Consider the following 18,348-nt stretch of genomic DNA (forward strand, 5'->3'; position numbering starts at 1 on the left):
AATAGAGGGTAAAAAAAATCTAGTCAAAATTGCTAGCAATTTTCAGGGAAATTGCTGGTCCCTCTGAAAAACTGGACACCGAGCAATATATTACTCAGCAATATATTGCAAGCAATATATTGCTAGCAATATATCTCCCCTGTGTGTACACAGCATTAGACCGCACCTCGAATACGGAGTACAATTTTGGGCCCCACACTATAAAAAGGACATCATAGAATTAGAAAAAATCCAAAGAAGAGCAATTAAGCTTATTCGGGGAGTGGAGAATTTAAGCTACGAGGAAAGATTAAGCAAGCTGGGACTATTTACACTAGAGAAGAGACATTTAAGGGGGGACATCCTCAACATGTACAAATATATTAGGGGCCAATATAAGGAACTGTCAAGCACCCTTTTTTCTGCTAGACAGGAATCTAGGACGAGAGGGCACGAGTTTAGATTAGAAGAAAAAAAGATTTTGTTCATCCAGAAGAAAAAAAATCTTTACAGTCAAACTTTGGAACTCTTACTGAAGAAGTGGTGCCGGCAGACACTATAAATACGTTTAAAATAAGGTTGGATAAACATTTATTGGTTAAAAACATCCACGGGTATGAATAAGTAACAATCTGTCTTTAAAATATCAGAACATACTATACAACAAGGGATTAGCTACTATAACCATAGGTTGAACTAGATGGATGCAAGTCTTTATTCAGCCTCGCCTACTATGTAACAAAAACTTTTGTTCAGACAAATTGGTTAAAATCGGGGACCCCTAAATTTATTTACAGTTTCTTATATAGCGCACACATATTACGCAGCGCTTTACAGAGTATATTTGATCATTCACATCAGTCCCTGCTCTAATTCCACTGCCCAGTCTCTGCAGTGGGAGAGGGGACTCCCGTAAGTGGACCCTTAACCCCTTCAGTGGTGGGTTTTCCTGGGGCAGGACAAGCCTTGCAGGGCAGGTTTGTCCTGCCTCCGATATACTGACCACAGAAGGGGTGCAGCAGACCCTGCTCCCCTGGGGCTGCTGCCGGCTTTGGTCGTTTAGTGAAGTTTGGTACATTCTTGTCTTTGGACGCCCAAACACATGAACAGCCGAGCGCAGCCAAACCTCCACAAGTGGCCCTGATTCTCCCCAGAGCAGGTCCCCATGAGAGATTTCCGGGCATATCACCGAAGGGGTGAAGTGCCTGGAAGGGTCCATGACATGAAAAAAAAATAAAAATAAACTTTCACTTTACAAAACTCTTGAGAATTGCACAAGCATAAACTTTAGCTCCTCCATCGGACGGGCCTTAAGCGGTGTACACATGAATCAATTTTTTGGCTATTTTCGATTCGATTTTGCTATAGAAGCAAAATTTTAGAACACTTTAGATCTGCATTCGATTCGAGCTTCTGTGCTCTCAAAATCGACCAGAAAAAATCTACTGTGCAGCCAAGGAAATATCGAATTTGATCCAGTAAATTGAATGTGTACAATGTACCATGAATGTAAATCGAATTCGATATCTAATGCAAAAGTACAGATCTAATGCCAGATCTAATTTAACATCGAATCTAAAGCAAAACGAAGTGTATGTACATAGCTTAAAGACTAGTCTAAAAGAAAACAATCAACTGATTGTCTCCTACATACATTCAAATTAAATATTGCAGTCCTGTTATAGAGAGATCAATTGAGCTGAATAAGCAACATGTACAATACAAAAACAGGTGTAGAAGATTTCTCTACTATAAAAAATTAAAGTGAAACAAGGATGATAGCTAAAACTGTATTTAATAATTGTTAGGCAAAGAATGCAACAGCCATTTATCCTGACTTCTCTAATGGACATCTTGTCAGTGTGACCACAACACAGGCAGAGAATGCCCCCTATTAGAGGCTCTGGTGGGAGGTGGGTCCGCCACCTATCTGTGCCTGTCTCAGAGCTGCTCTGCTTCTAGCCCAGGAATGTGGAGGAGATGAAAGAAAACAGGCTCCCAGATGAAGAAAAACACAGCTTTTCCCTTGGCCCATTACCTCCCCCACCAGAATTCATTGCTCCTTACAGCTGGGACACCAGGCGGCAGGAATTAACCCTATGAGCACCAAAGATCAATGAGTCAAAGTAGATTAGTGCTATAGGAGTGATTAATATGCTTTTAAAAAGTGATATTTCATATTTAGGAGAGTTACACAGATGGTGAAAGCTCCATGAATTTTAAGGGAAAATTCTAAATCCATATTTTCAAACATTCCACCCCACAGCAGAAATAACAGTATCTTCATATGGAACATCAGTTAGCAATTAGAATTCATAGTATTAAAAAGGGTGCAACATGTAAATGAAAGGTGATTCGGTGAAAAGAAACTTTGCAAAAACACAAAAAAAAAAACTTACCGGCACCTGAGCAGAATCCATAAATTGTAACCCAAAATAATCCTTCTCAATCAGGTCTAGATGATACATGATCTGATCAAACAGTTCCTGGCCTTTGGCTTTTTTCTAAAATAGACCAGAAAACAGGTTAGATGCTAGAAACAGGATTTAGATGTGGCCGCTAATTTGATATTTGCACAGCTGCGCGATTATTGGTTGTCTGTGCATGGGTCTTAAAGCCCATACACACTGGGTGATTTTGAGCTGCTTTCACGTCAAAGCCACCTAGTGTGTACGGCCCGGGTGTGAGCGCTGATGGGCGCTCCCACATCATCGCCAGGAAAACCATTCATCTGCTGGTATTACCAGCAGATGAGCAGCTTTGTGTGCGGCTTTCCATAGTGCTGCGCTATGGAAAGCCATTCACCCTCCGCTGACAGTGCCGGCACTCGGTCTCAATTAGCAGCTTGCCCTGGTGCCAGGATAAATATAAACAGATTCCAATCCCCCCAGGCTTGGGAGAAATAAACGGCACTCAGAGACGGTCACAAATATCAACAGGTGTAGGAATTGTCTGAGGACGGGGCTGATATCCCGAAAACGTTTACTAGAATTCCTCAATACACCTGTTGATATTTGTGACCGTCTCTGAGTGCCGTTTATTTCTACCAAGCCTGGGGGGATTGGAATCTGTTTATATTTATCCTGGCACCAGGGCAAGCTGCTAATCGAGACCGAGTGCCGGCAAATTTGGACATACATACACATATATATATATATTTATATTTATTATTTTTTTTTACACACACACACACACACACACACACACACACACACACTTTATGTAACTTTTCTTAAAATATACAAAAGATACTTGTGCCTTTTTTTTTTTTTTTTTTAAATCAACATGGGAAGTTTCTTGAATTCCTTACTAACACTTTAGCCAAAAGAATCCTGATCAAACTGAAGGACCCAGATAAGCATTTAAAAACTGCTTTACTACAGCTAACAAAGCCTAGCATAGTCACAATACTGTATATTACACTTGTTCTAAAAGAGGAGGGTGACGGACTTGGAGATGCTCTGACCACCAGTAACAAGAGATTGTGGGCCAGGAACACTCTGGGCAGTGCATGAAAAGCCCCTTTGTGCCCTAATGAGCTGATCTGGGACACTGCTTCTCACACATTCCTCTCCCCTCTGCCCAACTGCAAATGACCAAGGTAAATATTTATACAGTTCTAATAGTCTGAAGAGAGTTGGACAAAACATTTTTGGCCAACTCTTCAAATCCTTTGTCTTGACCACAGTCCACCTAGTAATCTCAGAAGCAAGCATTGATTATGTTCCTTATTATTCAGGTGTTATAAGGAGCCAGGGAAGATGCATCTAGTGAGCTACAGAAGAATTCCTAGAAAGTAGGTAGCATAATTGTAGGCTACTTATACCCCTTTTACACCAGAGGTTGGACCCGGGATATTGCCTCTCCAGTCAGGGGCAGGGCATGGTGTAAATGGGCTGAAAAAAAATAACCCGGGTCCTGTTCCCTGGGAATCTGACCCGGCAAATGTTCAGGGTCGGACACGGGGCTTATCCGGGGCTCAGGGTGGTGTAAATGGTCATTATCTGGGTTATTTGGCAGGGAGAAGGCCGCAAAGAGCTGATTGGTGCTTCTGCGGCTCTGGCAGATAGTGTCATCTGCCGGAGACCTGCACATGGAGCAGCAGCAGCAGAAGCAGCGTTACCACACTGTGTGCAGACTGTGCCCTACACTACAGCAACAGTCTGTGCTGGAAGCACTCTCCCCAGTGAGTTTACAGCCTCATCTGCAGGAACACGCGCTGGCTGTCACACAGTGTGTCCCAGTGTGTTACAAGTTTGTATTCATACGCATCTTCATCTTTCTTTATGAGAATACATTACATCTATAAAGATTCCAATGTATGATGATTTTAAGCATGTTTTCAGCTTAATACAGCAAAAAAACTTGAAGAGTGTCATGTTCCATTTGTTGTGACCTCATCAACAGGCCAAAAATCCATTTTTTAATGACAGCAGCAAGGAAAGGCAGGGCTGATCCGTTCTCAGTGTAAAAGGGCATTACCCGGGAATAACCTGGATTGAAGTGCAGTGTAAATGGGGTCTGAGGCAGGGCATGCCCTGGTAATTTCCCGGGTTCAATTTCCCGGGTCCTACCCGGCATTCTGGTGTAAAAGTGGTATTAGCAATCAGATACAGCTACCTGATTGGAATTACAGGTTTAAAAAATATTATTTTTTTTTTCAAAAAGGGGGAGGTGAAAACAAATGCATATTTTAAATACTAATATCATTCTGAAGGGTGGTACAGACATTTCTCTTAGGTCACAGCAGGACTTAACATTTATATAGGGCCAGCACACCTTACAACAATTTAAGTCAATTGACAAAATCCTGCACAGAACACTGCAAAACATGAACGATTTTGTAGTGCTATGCAATATGACACCATTTCCTAAATGGTGGAGAATACAGAAGCAGGGATACAATGGGTGAAATTTAATAGCATGAGAGATTCAGAAAGTGAGAGATTTTTTAAGAAATCTCCTGGTTTTTTTTTTTTAAAGCGGCAATCATTTACACTGCAAAATCAGTTTGATTTTGCAGTGTAAATGATTGGCACTTAGAAAAAAAAAAAACCTTGAGATTTCTTACCAAATCTCTCATTTTCTGAATCTCTCATGCTATTAAAATGTCACCCATTGTCTCCCTATCTATCTAATAGTCTGTTTTGGCTACTTCCACCCTCAAGTCCTCTTTGAAGGTACAACATAAAAGGAACTAAAAACAAAAAAAAAATAAAAAAAGTTGACACTACGCAAAAGTTTCAAAATTATGTTACGTTCTTTCTATTTATGAAATAAAAGCTAAAACTTGGCTTTGTTAGGGAAAAAAAAAGAGAAAATTCGGTAGAAAGTCTCAGGTGTGATGCCACAAGCAATATAAAGAGAATCTCTTATGTCTTATACCCGTGTATGGTATAATTTACAGACCATCTGGTTTCAGACAGTCGTTTCTTCGACATTGGAATCCCAACTACCAGGAGTCCGACAGGGGTCAAGCACATTCAAGTCCCTTTGGGGGGGGGGGGGGATAGCTATGCACATCACCTATTCTATTTTCCCTCTATGGGGGCCAAGGGAAAACCGCATGTGTACTGTAAGTCGGGCTTTTAAACAGTCAGGATTCCGATGTCCGAGAAATGACAGTCTGAATCCCGACTGTTGGTGCTTCAGTCTTCAGGAGAGACCGGAATTACCAAGAAAGGACTGGAAGAAAGGGAAGAAGCCCATACATTGAGGCTGAAAGGACTGAAACCCTGAAGGTTTTGACTCCTCTGTTACATTTGACCCAACTGTCCTAAAAGCTAATAGTAAAGACCCTATATTTTACATACAGTGGGGAGCGAAAGTTTAGGCACCCCAGGCATAACCTGTCAAAAACAGTTTGATTTTTATTTCCATCATTTACACCTCCAAAATATCAGAAAACAAAAAATGGCGTCTGCAAAAGTTTGCGCAACCTGCAGAGTTTATAGCATGCACCGCTGAGACCTGGCAGTGTCATGGATTGTTCTCAATCATAGTCTGGAAAGACCAGGTGATGTCAATCTCAAAGGTTTTAAAAGCCCAGACTCATCTGACCTTGCCCCAACAATCAGCACCATGGGTTCCTCTAAGCAGTTGTGTAGAACACTGAAACTGAGAATAGCCGACGCTCACAAAGTGGGAGAAGGCTATAAGATAGCAAAGCGTTATCAGATGCCCATATCCTCTGTTCGGAATGTAATTAAGAAATGGCAGTCATCAGGAACAGTGGAAGTTAAAGCAAGATCTGAAAGACCAAGAAAAATATCAGACAGAACAGCTCGCAGGATTATACGGTCTCCATAGAAATGACGCACTTTGACCTTTTGAACTGGGATGTTGCTCTACAGCAGCATATGTTGGAAGGTCCACTAGCACTTATGATTGGTTATGGGGTGTTTTTAAAAAGGGACACTAAAAAAGGTGAGTACACACACACACACACACACACCAGGAGCCTTGAAATTTTGAGAGGGGCTTTACCATACCAGACCAATTGCAGGTTGCCTAGGCTATAGAACAAAAAAAACGGTTTTAAACCGTTTTTTTTTTTTTTTTCTAGACAGTTCAAACTTGTTTGGCAATTATACTTCTACAGCCTTTTTCACAGATATCTGGGAACACTGGGCCTTATTCGAGTTCACTCTTTCTGACAAAATCCTTCTTAGATGGACAAAACCATGTGCACTGCAGGGGGGCAGATGTAACATGTACAGATAGAAATAGATTTGGTGATTTTTTGGCGATTCTTTGCAGGGTAAATACTGTCTGCTTTATTTTTACACTGCAATAAAGATCTCACTTTGAAGTAAAACCCCACCCAAATCAAATTAGATCTGCACAAGTTACATCTGCCCCCCTGCAGTGCACATGGTTTTGTCCATCTAAGAAGGATTTTGTCTGAAAGAGTGAACTCAAATAAGGCCCACTGTTTGTGCACGTTTAGATTGTCATTATTATGGTGAAGCAGAATTTAATTGTTAAATGTTTGTGGATCAGGAATCTAAAAACACCACACACGTATTTTGCCATGGATGATTTTTCTAATTACATGTTGGACTCTTTATGAGAAATCTGCATATTGAAAAAAAAATAAAATAAAAACTTAGATCTACACAGAAGCGGTGATCATCCTTTCTGGAATACCTCCATAAATCCTTTATGCAAATGTTAGATTATATATGATATATGATGCACTGGTGAAGGGTTCTCACTTGTTGTGTAAATTTGATGCCTTTTGGGGTGCTTAGGAGAGTACTATTCTAGAGGCGTCATTTGCGCACAAAGAACTTCCCATTTACACAATCTCAGGAGAGCAATCACCATGGATAGTACCTTGGTAAAACACACAGGGGGCTGAAAATTAGCCAAACTGAAAATGATCTTGACCCAAAGCGAATCTTAGGTAAGCCTGGTGAGGTTCCTATATTGGGACATGAAGATATTCATTCTTGATGTCAAAGGACACCATATATATGTATTGGTTTGGCTCTAGAGACACTATAACAGAATTAATGGATTCCATTTTGAAGCAATGATCTGCTACGTACCGATTGAGAAACTAAAAGTTTAGGATGGGTCTTACTGATCTGTCCAACGTTGGAACAACGGAAAGATTTGAATACCCCTGTCCATTTTGGCAAATTGGGACAGGAACCATGACCTGAGCAGCCAGTAGAGAATAAAATGCCTGGAATAGGACAGTGATTTTTTTGTGATCCAAATGAGGCTTGGTCATGAAAAAAATTACATGGGGGATAGAGTGCAAATTAGAGTCTTTAGGCCAATGAGATTAGGTGATGGAGATGAAAAGCCAATTAAAAAAAAAAAAAAAAAAAAAAAAGGCACCCCCTGTGGATTTCCCAGGTAGGGTGGGAGACAGTCATGCCATGGTTTTTGAGGAGGTTTTGACTCCTGGCGGCAGGTAGGGGACTGTGGATGTGTGCAACCCCTACCACCTCTTTATTGAGCAGAGACTCCTCTGCCTCATCCCCGAAAGGACTAATGGGACCTAAAGTAATGAAATGACAGCCCTGTGTATTATTGACGAGTAAGAGGAGCCACTGTCAGTAAAAATTATGACCTGCCACCGGTGGCTTGGGCAATGCATTTATAGAGTTCTGGGCCAAATAACATATAAACAGTAAAAGGCAAGGCCTCAACAGCCCTCTTCGACTACACGTCAGCATGCCAAGATCACAGCCGCAAGGTTCTGCTTGTTGCGACATCATTGGCGGAAATTTTAGATGCAACTAGAGTAATGTTTTGGCTGCATCTCCTAGAAAAGACAAAGACTAGACAAGATTTTGGGTATCGACCGGTAAAGCCTTTTCTCATAGTCCATATGGGATACTGGGTTCACTACTATGGAATAGAGTTCATCCGCAGGAGAGACAGGCACATTAAAACTTTCATTAAAACTCCCCTCTATCTCCCTTCACTAGTCAGTTAATTCAAAACTGTGCTGAAGGAGAGCTACAGTATGTGAACAAATAACGTGGTGAGATTCTCACAGCTCACCCAAACCAAACACACAAAAAAAAAAAAAGGAGGTGAATCATAACTTCTGATGTCACCAATAACTGTTGAAGAAAGTCATAGTTGACAAGGCAACAAGCCCTAACATTGTAAGGAACAGTGTCTTACAGCAGGAAAGCCACACAGAGGCGGGCTCCCAGTATACCATATGGACTAAGAGAAAAGGATTTACTGGTAGGTAACAAAAATCCTATTTTCTCTACCGTCCAATGTGACACTGGGTTCACTACTATAGGGAGGTCCCAAAGCTACCAGAACAAGCGGGTATGTGCGGAGTCTGCTGTAGAACCGCTTGTCCGAACTGGGAATCCTCCATGGCCAGGGTGTCAAATCATACAAAATGTGTGATGACTAGACCATGTTGCGGCCCTGGAAAGCTGCAGGGCCGAGACCCCATGGGTAGCCGCCCAAGAAGTCCCTACTGATCTGGTTGAATGAGCCTTCAACAATGGTGGAAGGGATAAACCATCTTTTGCATATGCCTGTTGAATAGTGCAGCGTATCCAATGTGCTACAATCCTCGTAGAAGCAGGAGAGCCCTTCTTCTGCGCGTCGTAAAGAACAAAGACTATCCGTCTTTCGGATTCTAGCCGTGCGCTTGACATACACTCAGAATGTGAACCACATCCAAGGAAGGAGGTCTAGCCGGATGTGCCGAGCTTGAAGGGACCCCAATAGGTTGGTTGAGGTGGAACACTGACACAATATATACACAAAGAAGCAGCGCTAATAATTTTAAACCATGAATTAATAAAATGATATAAAAATATTATAAAGATGGGATTGCCTGTAAAAAAGTAACAATTTATTCAATACATAGTAAAAACAATATTTTAAAGAAACAAATTAAGGCAGTGAGCAGTTGTGGTATAGACCTGAATAGAATTGGAGGAGTATTTAGATGTAAAAGTCCTCTTTTAAGGCTTAATTTACTGGGTTAGCAGCTTTTTTATCTCACCAATTGAGGGATTTTTCCAGGATGGGTCCAGAGTCCTCACTATGATGCGGATGTATAATGATGGTATGGGACCGCTGGTGGATGATCACGGACCTTGTGGGGCTTCCCAAAACATGGTGTGATGTAGATGGTTGCTGTACCAAACGATATCCAGCTTGTTAGTAGCCAAATGAGGGAAGTATCTCCAAAACCAGCAAAATTTGGAGGTGGATATTTCAAAGTGGAGTTGCTTAAATCAGGGGTCTTTCAATTTGTCACCAGAGTACTGCTCGCTGTGCCACCGATGCGTTTCGCTGAACTCGGTCAGCTTTTTCAAGGTTGATGGCACTGAACACTTGTGGGTGTAACCCCCACTCCCCGGGGTGGAGGTCGTGACGACTTAGGACACAGGTCTTCAACCTGTGGCCCTCCAGATGTTGTGGAACTATATGTCCCAGCATGCCCTGACAGTTTGGGCGTGCTCTTATACAAAATAATGTGGCAATGCATGTTGGAACATGTAGTTTCACAACATCTGGAGGGCCATAGGTTGAAGACTCATGACTTAGGAAGTCCACCTCCCAGTTGTCGAATCCCAGTATGAAGATCGCCGACAGGGCCTTCACATGGTGCTCTGCGCAGGAGAAGATCTTGGTCGTTTCTCGCATGCAAGCATTGCAGCCACCTGCAACAGAGCATAGTAAACTGCCCTCAATTCCAGCTGGTTTATGAGCAACCTGGATTCCAATGGAGACCATATGCCCTGGAGACGGACTCCCTGTATCACGGCTCCCCAACCTCATAGACTGGCATCTGTGTTCAACAGAAGCCAATCCTGGACCTGGAAACACCAACTGGCCAAACCACCATTGCAGAGAAAGCTTGGTCTGTGCCGACAGAGAACTCTTTCTGTGCATCTGCAGGGGGGACCCAGACCAATTCGCCAGAATATCCAGCTGGAATGGTCATTAATGAATCGGGCATATTTTATAGCTTCGAACGAAGCCACCATTTTGCCCAACAATTGGAGGCAAAGGTGTACTGGGACTAGAGGGTATGTTAGCACTTCTCTGACCAGTTGCTGGATTGCTGTGGCCTTTTCCACCGACAGGAACACCTTCTGTTCCACCGTGTCCAGAATCATGACCAGGAACACCATTCTTTGACTCGGGATCAACAAGGATTTTGTCAAATTCAAGATCCATCTGTGGTCTCTCAGAAGCTGCATGGTGAGATTGAGTACACTTCTCAAGGCCTCTTCCGATCCTGCCTTGATCAGCATGTCGTCTAGGTAAGGTATCACGTTTACCCTTTGAAGACTGAGAAGGGACATCATTTCTACCTTCGTAAAGATGCGCAGGGACGTAGACAGCCCGAAACTGAAACTGGTAATGGTCGTCTCCCAGCGGAAATCTTAGAAAGACTTGACGTGGGGGCCAAATCGGGATGTGCAAGTAGGTGTCCTTCACATCTATTGAGGCTAGGAACTCCCCTTGTTCCAGACTGTCAATTACCGAACGTAGGGACTCCATTCTGAATTTGAACACCTGAAGAAAGGGGTTTAGTGATTTGAGATTCAGAATGGGCCTTACTGAACCGTCCGGTTTCAGTACAAGAAACAGGTTGGAATAGTATCCCTGACCTTGTTCCTGCCTTGGAACCGGTAGAATGACCTTTGACTGGAGGAGTTTGTGAATGGCTCCCTGGAGGAGAATCCAATCCTCCATTGAGGCTGGAAGGGCGAACTCCAGCCTGTTGCCTAGTGAAATAAGATTCCTTGCCCAGGGATCTAGGCATGAGGCATCCCACACGTGGCTGAAGTTTTACAGTCGGTCTCCCACCTCGAGAATGTCTTGTGGTGGGAGGACCCCATCATGCAGCGGGCTTGGCAGCTGCTGCGGCAGTTGTATGGTCCTGGTGGCCTGAGGGGTTAACCTTCCTAAATTTGCCTGTTGGCATTGGAGGCACCTCTGGCCTTGGGGCGGAACTTGGACCCACAAAAGGACTGCTGGGAAGGACCTGTAAAAGGGTGCTTTACAGCAGTGGGTGCTGACGAGAGTAAAGTGGATTTACCTACCGTAGCCTTGGAAATCCAATCATCAAGCTCACTTCCAAAGAGACTATCGCCTGTGAAAGGAATGTTTTCAACACTTTTCTTTGAATCCACATCAGCAACCCACTGACGCAACTCGGAGTGCCCTCCGAGCTGACACAGCCATGGCTGAATTGCGCGCGTTTATTGCGCCCAATTCTTTTTGTGCTTCGCAAAGCACCCTAGCTGCGTCTTAAATGTGACACAGATTGTCATCATTTGGAGCCACAGACATGTCCCCCAACAAACCCTCTTGGATTTGTGTGGACCAAGTATAAATGGCCTTGGCCATCCAACAACTGGCCCACACTAGGCGTTGGGAAGCCCCGCTGGCTGGGTACATGGACTTGAGCGTAGCTTTAAATCTTCTATCTGCACCGTCCTTAAGTGTGGATACACCCGGGATTGGTAGCAGTACCTTCTTTGAAAGGCGGGAAACAGGTGGCTCCTCCCACTTCTTACGTCCCACAAGATCAAAGGTGTATGCGTTAGCAAACCTCCTTGAAAGCTGGAACCTCTTTTCAGGGTTCTGCCAAGCACTCTTGAAAGCATTTTCTAACTCTGCCTGTTCTGGAAAATACACTAGCTGTCTTTTCTGGGTCATAAAGAAAGAATCCCCCTCAGTGGGTTCCTCTATATAGGGAGGTCTAAAACCTCTCTAATTGCTCTAATTAAGGGCTCAGACCCATGTGCTGGAGCCTGTTCCTGATCAGTTTCCTGTTCTTCTTCCTCCCCACAGTATCAGGGGCCATTGATGTAGCATGCCTTTTCTGAGGCTGTGCAGGGGGAGGGGTGAGAATATCAACCCTTGCAGACAAAATGGCCAATTCTCTCTGTACTCTTGGGTCTGCTGAGTATTTGTAGACAGCTGGGTAGAGACAGAGTCTAGCATCATTTTAATGCTGCTGGCCCATGCAGGTTCCTGAATATCAACCTGTGACCCACCAACCAGTTGTGGGGGTACCCCACTGACCTGAGTGGCCACACCACTTGGCTGTGGTAACATATTCGGCTCACAGGTAACTTGTGACTGAAGTTGGTATAAACTTAGTGCTGCATACAGGTCAATTTCTTCACCATGATGAAGCTGCACCTGTACCACACAAAAGCATACACACACACAGACAGTGTAACTCACACAGTGATATACAGTATAGGTCAGTGAAGACTCTGTCAGAGACTATCTGCAGTGTATCCTAACTAGCCAGTGGGGTAAAATACAGAGCTATTAGGGGGACCAGTACACCCTTAAACCTTAGCTCACAGATTATAGAGAGCTGGTTGCAAACAAACGCAGTGATATTATCATACAGTGTAAAACAAAGCTAAGCAGCGCAAAATAGCCGCTTACATTGCTGTCTCTGCCGCTTTAAGGATCTGAATCCACCACACCACTGAGGAGCTGATATGTCGACCACAGGGAGCATGAAGAAGCGCGCTCAGCAGAGTCTGGTCCCGCTCTGAATGAAGCCCCACCCCCTTTACACGGAGCTGGCGCTTCCCTGGATTATACTGGCATACATCATCTTTTTTGCATTAAAAAAAAAACATGACTAGCCCTGGTGGTCCAGCGGCTATCACCCATGCCAGTGTAATGGGGGGGGGGGGGTGTTTCGCACGGTCCCTATGTGAGGGCCGCCGCTACTACCGCCCGCCATTTTGCCACACAAGCCGTCGGAGTAGCCCCTAACGGGCACTGCGATACGTACTCACCACAGATGTCTTCAGACCTGCGCCCGGGGTGTGCGGCAGCTGGGGGGCTTGCTCGCTCAGCGCAGTGCTGGCGGTGACCAGTCCCACTCAGGACATAGTCCTGCCGCAGGGTCAGCTCTGCGCCTTGAAAGGCCGGTGACTGACCCTTCCCCTGACATTCCGAAGCAGCTGCTTAGGTCTGCAAGCAGCACCCCAAAATAGCAAACTAAAATAACAACTGAACAAAACTCCTCTGGAGCATCAAGAAGCACTGCCTCTCCTGAGGCACATTTTTCTAAACTGACTCATGGAGGGAGATAGAGGGGAGGAGCCAGTGCACCCACACTGAAAGTTTGAATGTGCCTGTCTCCTGCGGAAGAACTCTATCCCATTCGACGGTAGAGAAAAAGACGACTTTTTTTGTGGGGCACTCTTTAAATATGTATAATGTGTTTAGAATAAAACGTAACTTATTGAAAACTATTTTTTTGCCTTACAGTAAGCTTTTGTATAAATAAGCTATGCACTGAGAATTTGTTTCTAAGTTAGCATACCAGTTGGCAGTCAGCTTGTCAATATAGGCTATGCAACTGGGAGTTTGGTTCACAGGTGGAACCAATAAGTAGTGTGTGCCTAGTAAAGCCAAATGCTTAATTAAACTAGGGCTCCTTGGAGACAATTACTAATAAACAGGTAGAGGTTTATAAATGGGTTAGATTCTCTGTAATGAACAAGACTGCTTATGAATGGTTCATAATGTAGTTAGCATATGGTACAAGATACAGGAAACGGTAACAGGAGGTGCCGGTCACTGTAATATACCTATGTTTTGTGAAGTACGTAATTAATCCCCAGAGATAGCGTAAGCATGAAATTTAGCAGGTATTCCAAAACATTGTATACATCTCAAGTAGGGTGGATCACAGCAATTTGTATCAAACGGTTTGGTGCACAAAAATGGGAACAGAGCAGTACTATTTTTCTGGAAAAATAGGTTCAGGAACTCCTGGTCTGGTGGTGGATCAATTAATAAAAAAAAATATGTTTAATAGAGAGAGGGAGGGAGAGATAGATGTATATATTGTATTTAGAAACAAATGCACTCACATGTGACTTTAAAATAAAACTTATCTTATGAAAAGTACATTTTCAGTTCCTGATGATGTCATATTTAATTAGAGGTTCAGGAACGGAGATCCTGCTGAAAAATAGCACTGGAACAGAATAACTTCTTTACTCTCGGTTTCAAAACACTGGATAGGCTTGTATAGCAGGCACAGAAAGATCTGGCAGCCTGATATAAGGATATTCTAGGTGGTCTTAAACTGATTGTCTTGTATTTTCCTGCGTTGCGACTGTAACTGGTACTTTGCTGAGAGGTGTGTCAGCTATTCCAGGTGCCCCCACAGCTGCATCTAACCCTTAAGGGGAGATTTGCCCGCTTGGTAGGCAGCACCCTGCCCTTAAAAAAAAAAAAAAAATCACTATGAAATAAGTTTCCTCCTGTGTAAATTAGTCCCTGAATAGTTAAAAAGCACTGCCAAAAAAAAAAAAAAAAGGGAAGATAGGGGTGGAAAGGAGAATAGATTTTGAAAATAATTTTTTTATACCTTCATTTTCCTACTTCTCATACTGCATTAATGGGGTATCTACTTCTGTCCAGCAAAGCATTTTATAAGGAAAGCTCCGCAGCACAGATGCCTTGAAGGAGTGCACAGTTTGCAGACAAGGCCATGGAATAAGGTCAGGCTTCTGCTGCCTTAACCGTTCGAGTGCCAAGTGAATTTGTCAAAACAGGTGTGAACATTGGCAAGTAAACATTTTTAGTCATCATAATGACCTGTAATGTTATCTTATAAAGGGGGGGGGGGGGGGGGAAACGCTGGCATTTTTAGCAGATATTTCACAGATCTCTAAAAAAAAAAATGGCACTCAAAGGCTATGAGGAACAGCATACATAGTGCCAATAGATTAATAGTTATGTAACTAGGATTTGAAGTGCAATATTCAGCACAAATAAAACTTCCACAATGTAAAAACAAACAAGCACGGACACTCACCGGTAAATCCACACTGACGTCGCTTCCGTCTAGGAGGGACACTCTACAGGTGATCACTGACTTGGCATCTCCAGCTGCTGGTATATGGGTAGTGGCCTTTTGGGCCTCCCGGAGACGTTCCTTCTCCACATGCCGGCGCATGGACCGGCGCCCAAGCGTACGCCGGAAAAAACTCAACATCTTTTGGCTGCAGGGAATAAGGAGACCATTACAAATATTTATATTCAGAATGGCAAAAAGACTTGTGCCAGGCGAACACCAGCTTTTGGAGCTACTCTGTTCTTAAAACAAACATCCATGAAACAATGCAGAGGTCTCAGTTATGGCTAAATTTAGGGCAATTGCACAAATGTTGACTTTATAAGAAGTCTGTCCGCTGCCGCACAATTGGGTGATAAGTAACTGACTGTCTGCTTCTACGGGCAGAGATCTACACAAACCAGTGACTCACTGACAAACAAACCGGTTTCACCGACACTCCAGTTTTGTGTCTGGACATGAAAAGTGTCATAATTCCTGACTGGAGGTTTTTCCCCAGAATCAAACCGAGAAATATAAGCATATGTGTACATGGGGTGTCTTGAAAGTAATACAAAAACTAACATAGAAACTAGAAATAGTAACCAGGAAACATATTTTATTACACATTTATTTATAATCTAACTTTTTTAATGAACGTCTATGCGAGTAGACAGGCAGATGAAAGCAGCACAAACACTGTTTACTACGCCATGTGCCTTTTGTATATTGCACAAAAATTGTGCATAAGTGGGCACAGAAAAATAAAAATAAAATACAGCAAAATTTGTCCATATGCAGTTAACTCGGGACAACCCTGCATCTGTGTATGCAGCAAATACGCACAAAGTTATAAAGCTCTAATCAGTACATGTTCTTTATACATAACCAAAGAATTCAAATAAACTATTTTGTATGAAAAAAAAAAAAAACCATGTACTATAAACAATGTTAATAGATAAATTAAAAAACACATGTAAAATTACAGTTCATGGTACATCTCACACATTACCTGACAGCAGCAGATACAGTTAACCACATCGGCCACCGATATTGTCGGTACACACTGAAAGGTATCGGCCACCAATACAGTTTAGTGACATCACCGGGATCCGCCGAACATGCGAGATGTTTGGCTATATTGCAAAATTTAACTGCATGCTCAGTAGCTATCAACCATCATTAACGGCGCATGGGAGCGTGCATCATTAATGATATGGAGGGTCCACACTATACAATATTGTAAATATCGCTCAGAGGTCTCTTTGAGCGATATTGTTCACAATATTGCCTAGTGTGTATGGGGCTTTACACTTGCAGTGGCCTTAGAAATTGTATCCAGCAATGGTAGATTAATTACCCAGTCCATGTCCAGATAAAATAGATTAGTTACAATTAGGTAAAATAGTAGCATTTGTAAGTGCATTTCTGTGACTGAACTGAACTCTGTGGACAAAACACTTTCTCTCTGCATAAACAGTGCTGCTATGAATGAGGTGTTCTGCACAAGTGAGGCTGTACCATTAACAGGATTATCAATCATCATCTATATATTAACATTGTTATAGTATCTAACTAAATTGTGTTTTTAATACACACCATCCATTTACAGTTTTCATTGATTTGAGAAGACGTGGTAACGGCCACAAATTTATAGGTGAGTATTTGGTTGGTTTATTTTTATGGGTTTTTTTCAGGGGGAGGGGGGCACAGATGGTGGATGTGCCCGAGTGGGGCAGCATGGATGGTGTAATGGTTAGCACTACTGCCTCACAGCGATAAGGTCATGGGTTCGATTCCCGCCGTGGCCCTAACTGTGCGGAGTTTGTATATATTCACCCCAGGGACGTGCGGTGACGTTTGTGGTTGGTGAGGCACTGGCTTGGTGGAGCCAGCGCCGACAGGCTCTGTGGGGAGCTCTGGGTCCAGGTTGCTTCTGCGCTGACAGGCAGGTGCGGTAGCTGCCCCCTGCATAAGCAGCAGTGGCCATAAAGAACAGCTCCTGCCTGTCAGCGCTGAAAGAAGCAACCTGTACCCAGCCGCCATGGCGCCTGCCCACATACATTTTTCAATAAAAAAAAAAAAATGCGGCCAAATGTAATAGCTTATTAAGGGGCAGACTTGTCTGTATGTGTTGTGACAGTGTTGTGTATTTGTGTAAAGTGACAGAGGTGTGTACTGTTTCTGTATGACTGTGTAAAATAAGTGTGATTTTAATTGAAGTATATTGGCCCAATACTCTTTAAAAGAACCTCTGAGGCTAGTACGTTGGGCAAATATACTTCATTTAAAAACACTTATTTTACACAAACACACAGAAACAGTACACACCTCCACCTCTGTCACTTTACACAAACACACACCTCTGTCACTTTACACAAATAAAAAGATACACACCTCTGTCACAACACAAACACACACAAACACCTGTGCCACTTAAAAAAAAACAAGCCACCAGACACACATTACCACAAATAATCGCAGCATCAGCACCTTGACACAGCGGGGATGTCTGCAGGGGCTCTAGCCCCTGATGGAAGTGATGGAGAGGGAATAGAGCCCGCTAGGGAATGCAGCAGCAGGAGAGCGAGATTCTGACATTAATACATTTGTCCCTCCTATTCCCCCACTGCACTCACCGGCTCCGGAGACACTGGTTCTCCCACACGCAGCTAGGTCCCCTGCACAGCGCTGCTGGATGCTGTGTCTCCCGCTCATCAGCGGCAGGCAGCAGCAAGGTCTCCTGCACAGCGCCACCGGGTCTCCTGCTCATCGACGCCAGGCAGTTGCAGAGTCTCTGCACTTTGGTGCTAGGCTCCAGCTGCGTGGTCTCCCGCGCAGCGTCTCTGGTTTAGAGTTGCCAGCAGCAGTGTCTTATTCTCCCACCGCTGCTGAACTCTGAACTAGGGCATGGGATGGCGGCGCAGCCACTGGAATGTTATAAGGCGGGCAGGGGTAAAGCAGAAATGCAGGGCAGTCAGTGACTGGGTCAGTGACCGGGTGCAGGGGGAGCAGCGGGCCCCCGGATC

At 43.6% G+C, this 18,348-nt stretch overlaps 1 protein-coding gene across 4 annotated transcripts in view; it reads right to left on the reverse strand.

The window, feature by feature from the left end:
- The window catches only part of EPB41L5 (erythrocyte membrane protein band 4.1 like 5), a 90,936-nt gene that overhangs the window by 59,221 nt on the left and 13,367 nt on the right, over window positions 1-18,348 (reverse strand). For all 4 annotated transcript variants that reach the window (XM_083153648.1, XM_083153647.1, XM_083153646.1 and 1 more), the window contains exons 2-3: window positions 15,302-15,488; window positions 2,379-2,483 (exon numbers count right to left, since the gene is read on the reverse strand). In XM_083153648.1, coding sequence (XP_083009774.1) covers window positions 2,379-2,483; window positions 15,302-15,481 — 285 coding nt within the window. In that variant the 5' untranslated portion in view covers window positions 15,482-15,488. The remainder of the gene's footprint in view (window positions 1-2,378; window positions 2,484-15,301; window positions 15,489-18,348) is intronic.

This window comes from Crinia signifera, chromosome 7 (assembly GCF_055691185.1).
Source record: "Crinia signifera chromosome 7, ASM5569118v1, whole genome shotgun sequence".
Classification (NCBI taxonomy): Eukaryota; Metazoa; Chordata; class Amphibia; order Anura; family Myobatrachidae; genus Crinia; species Crinia signifera.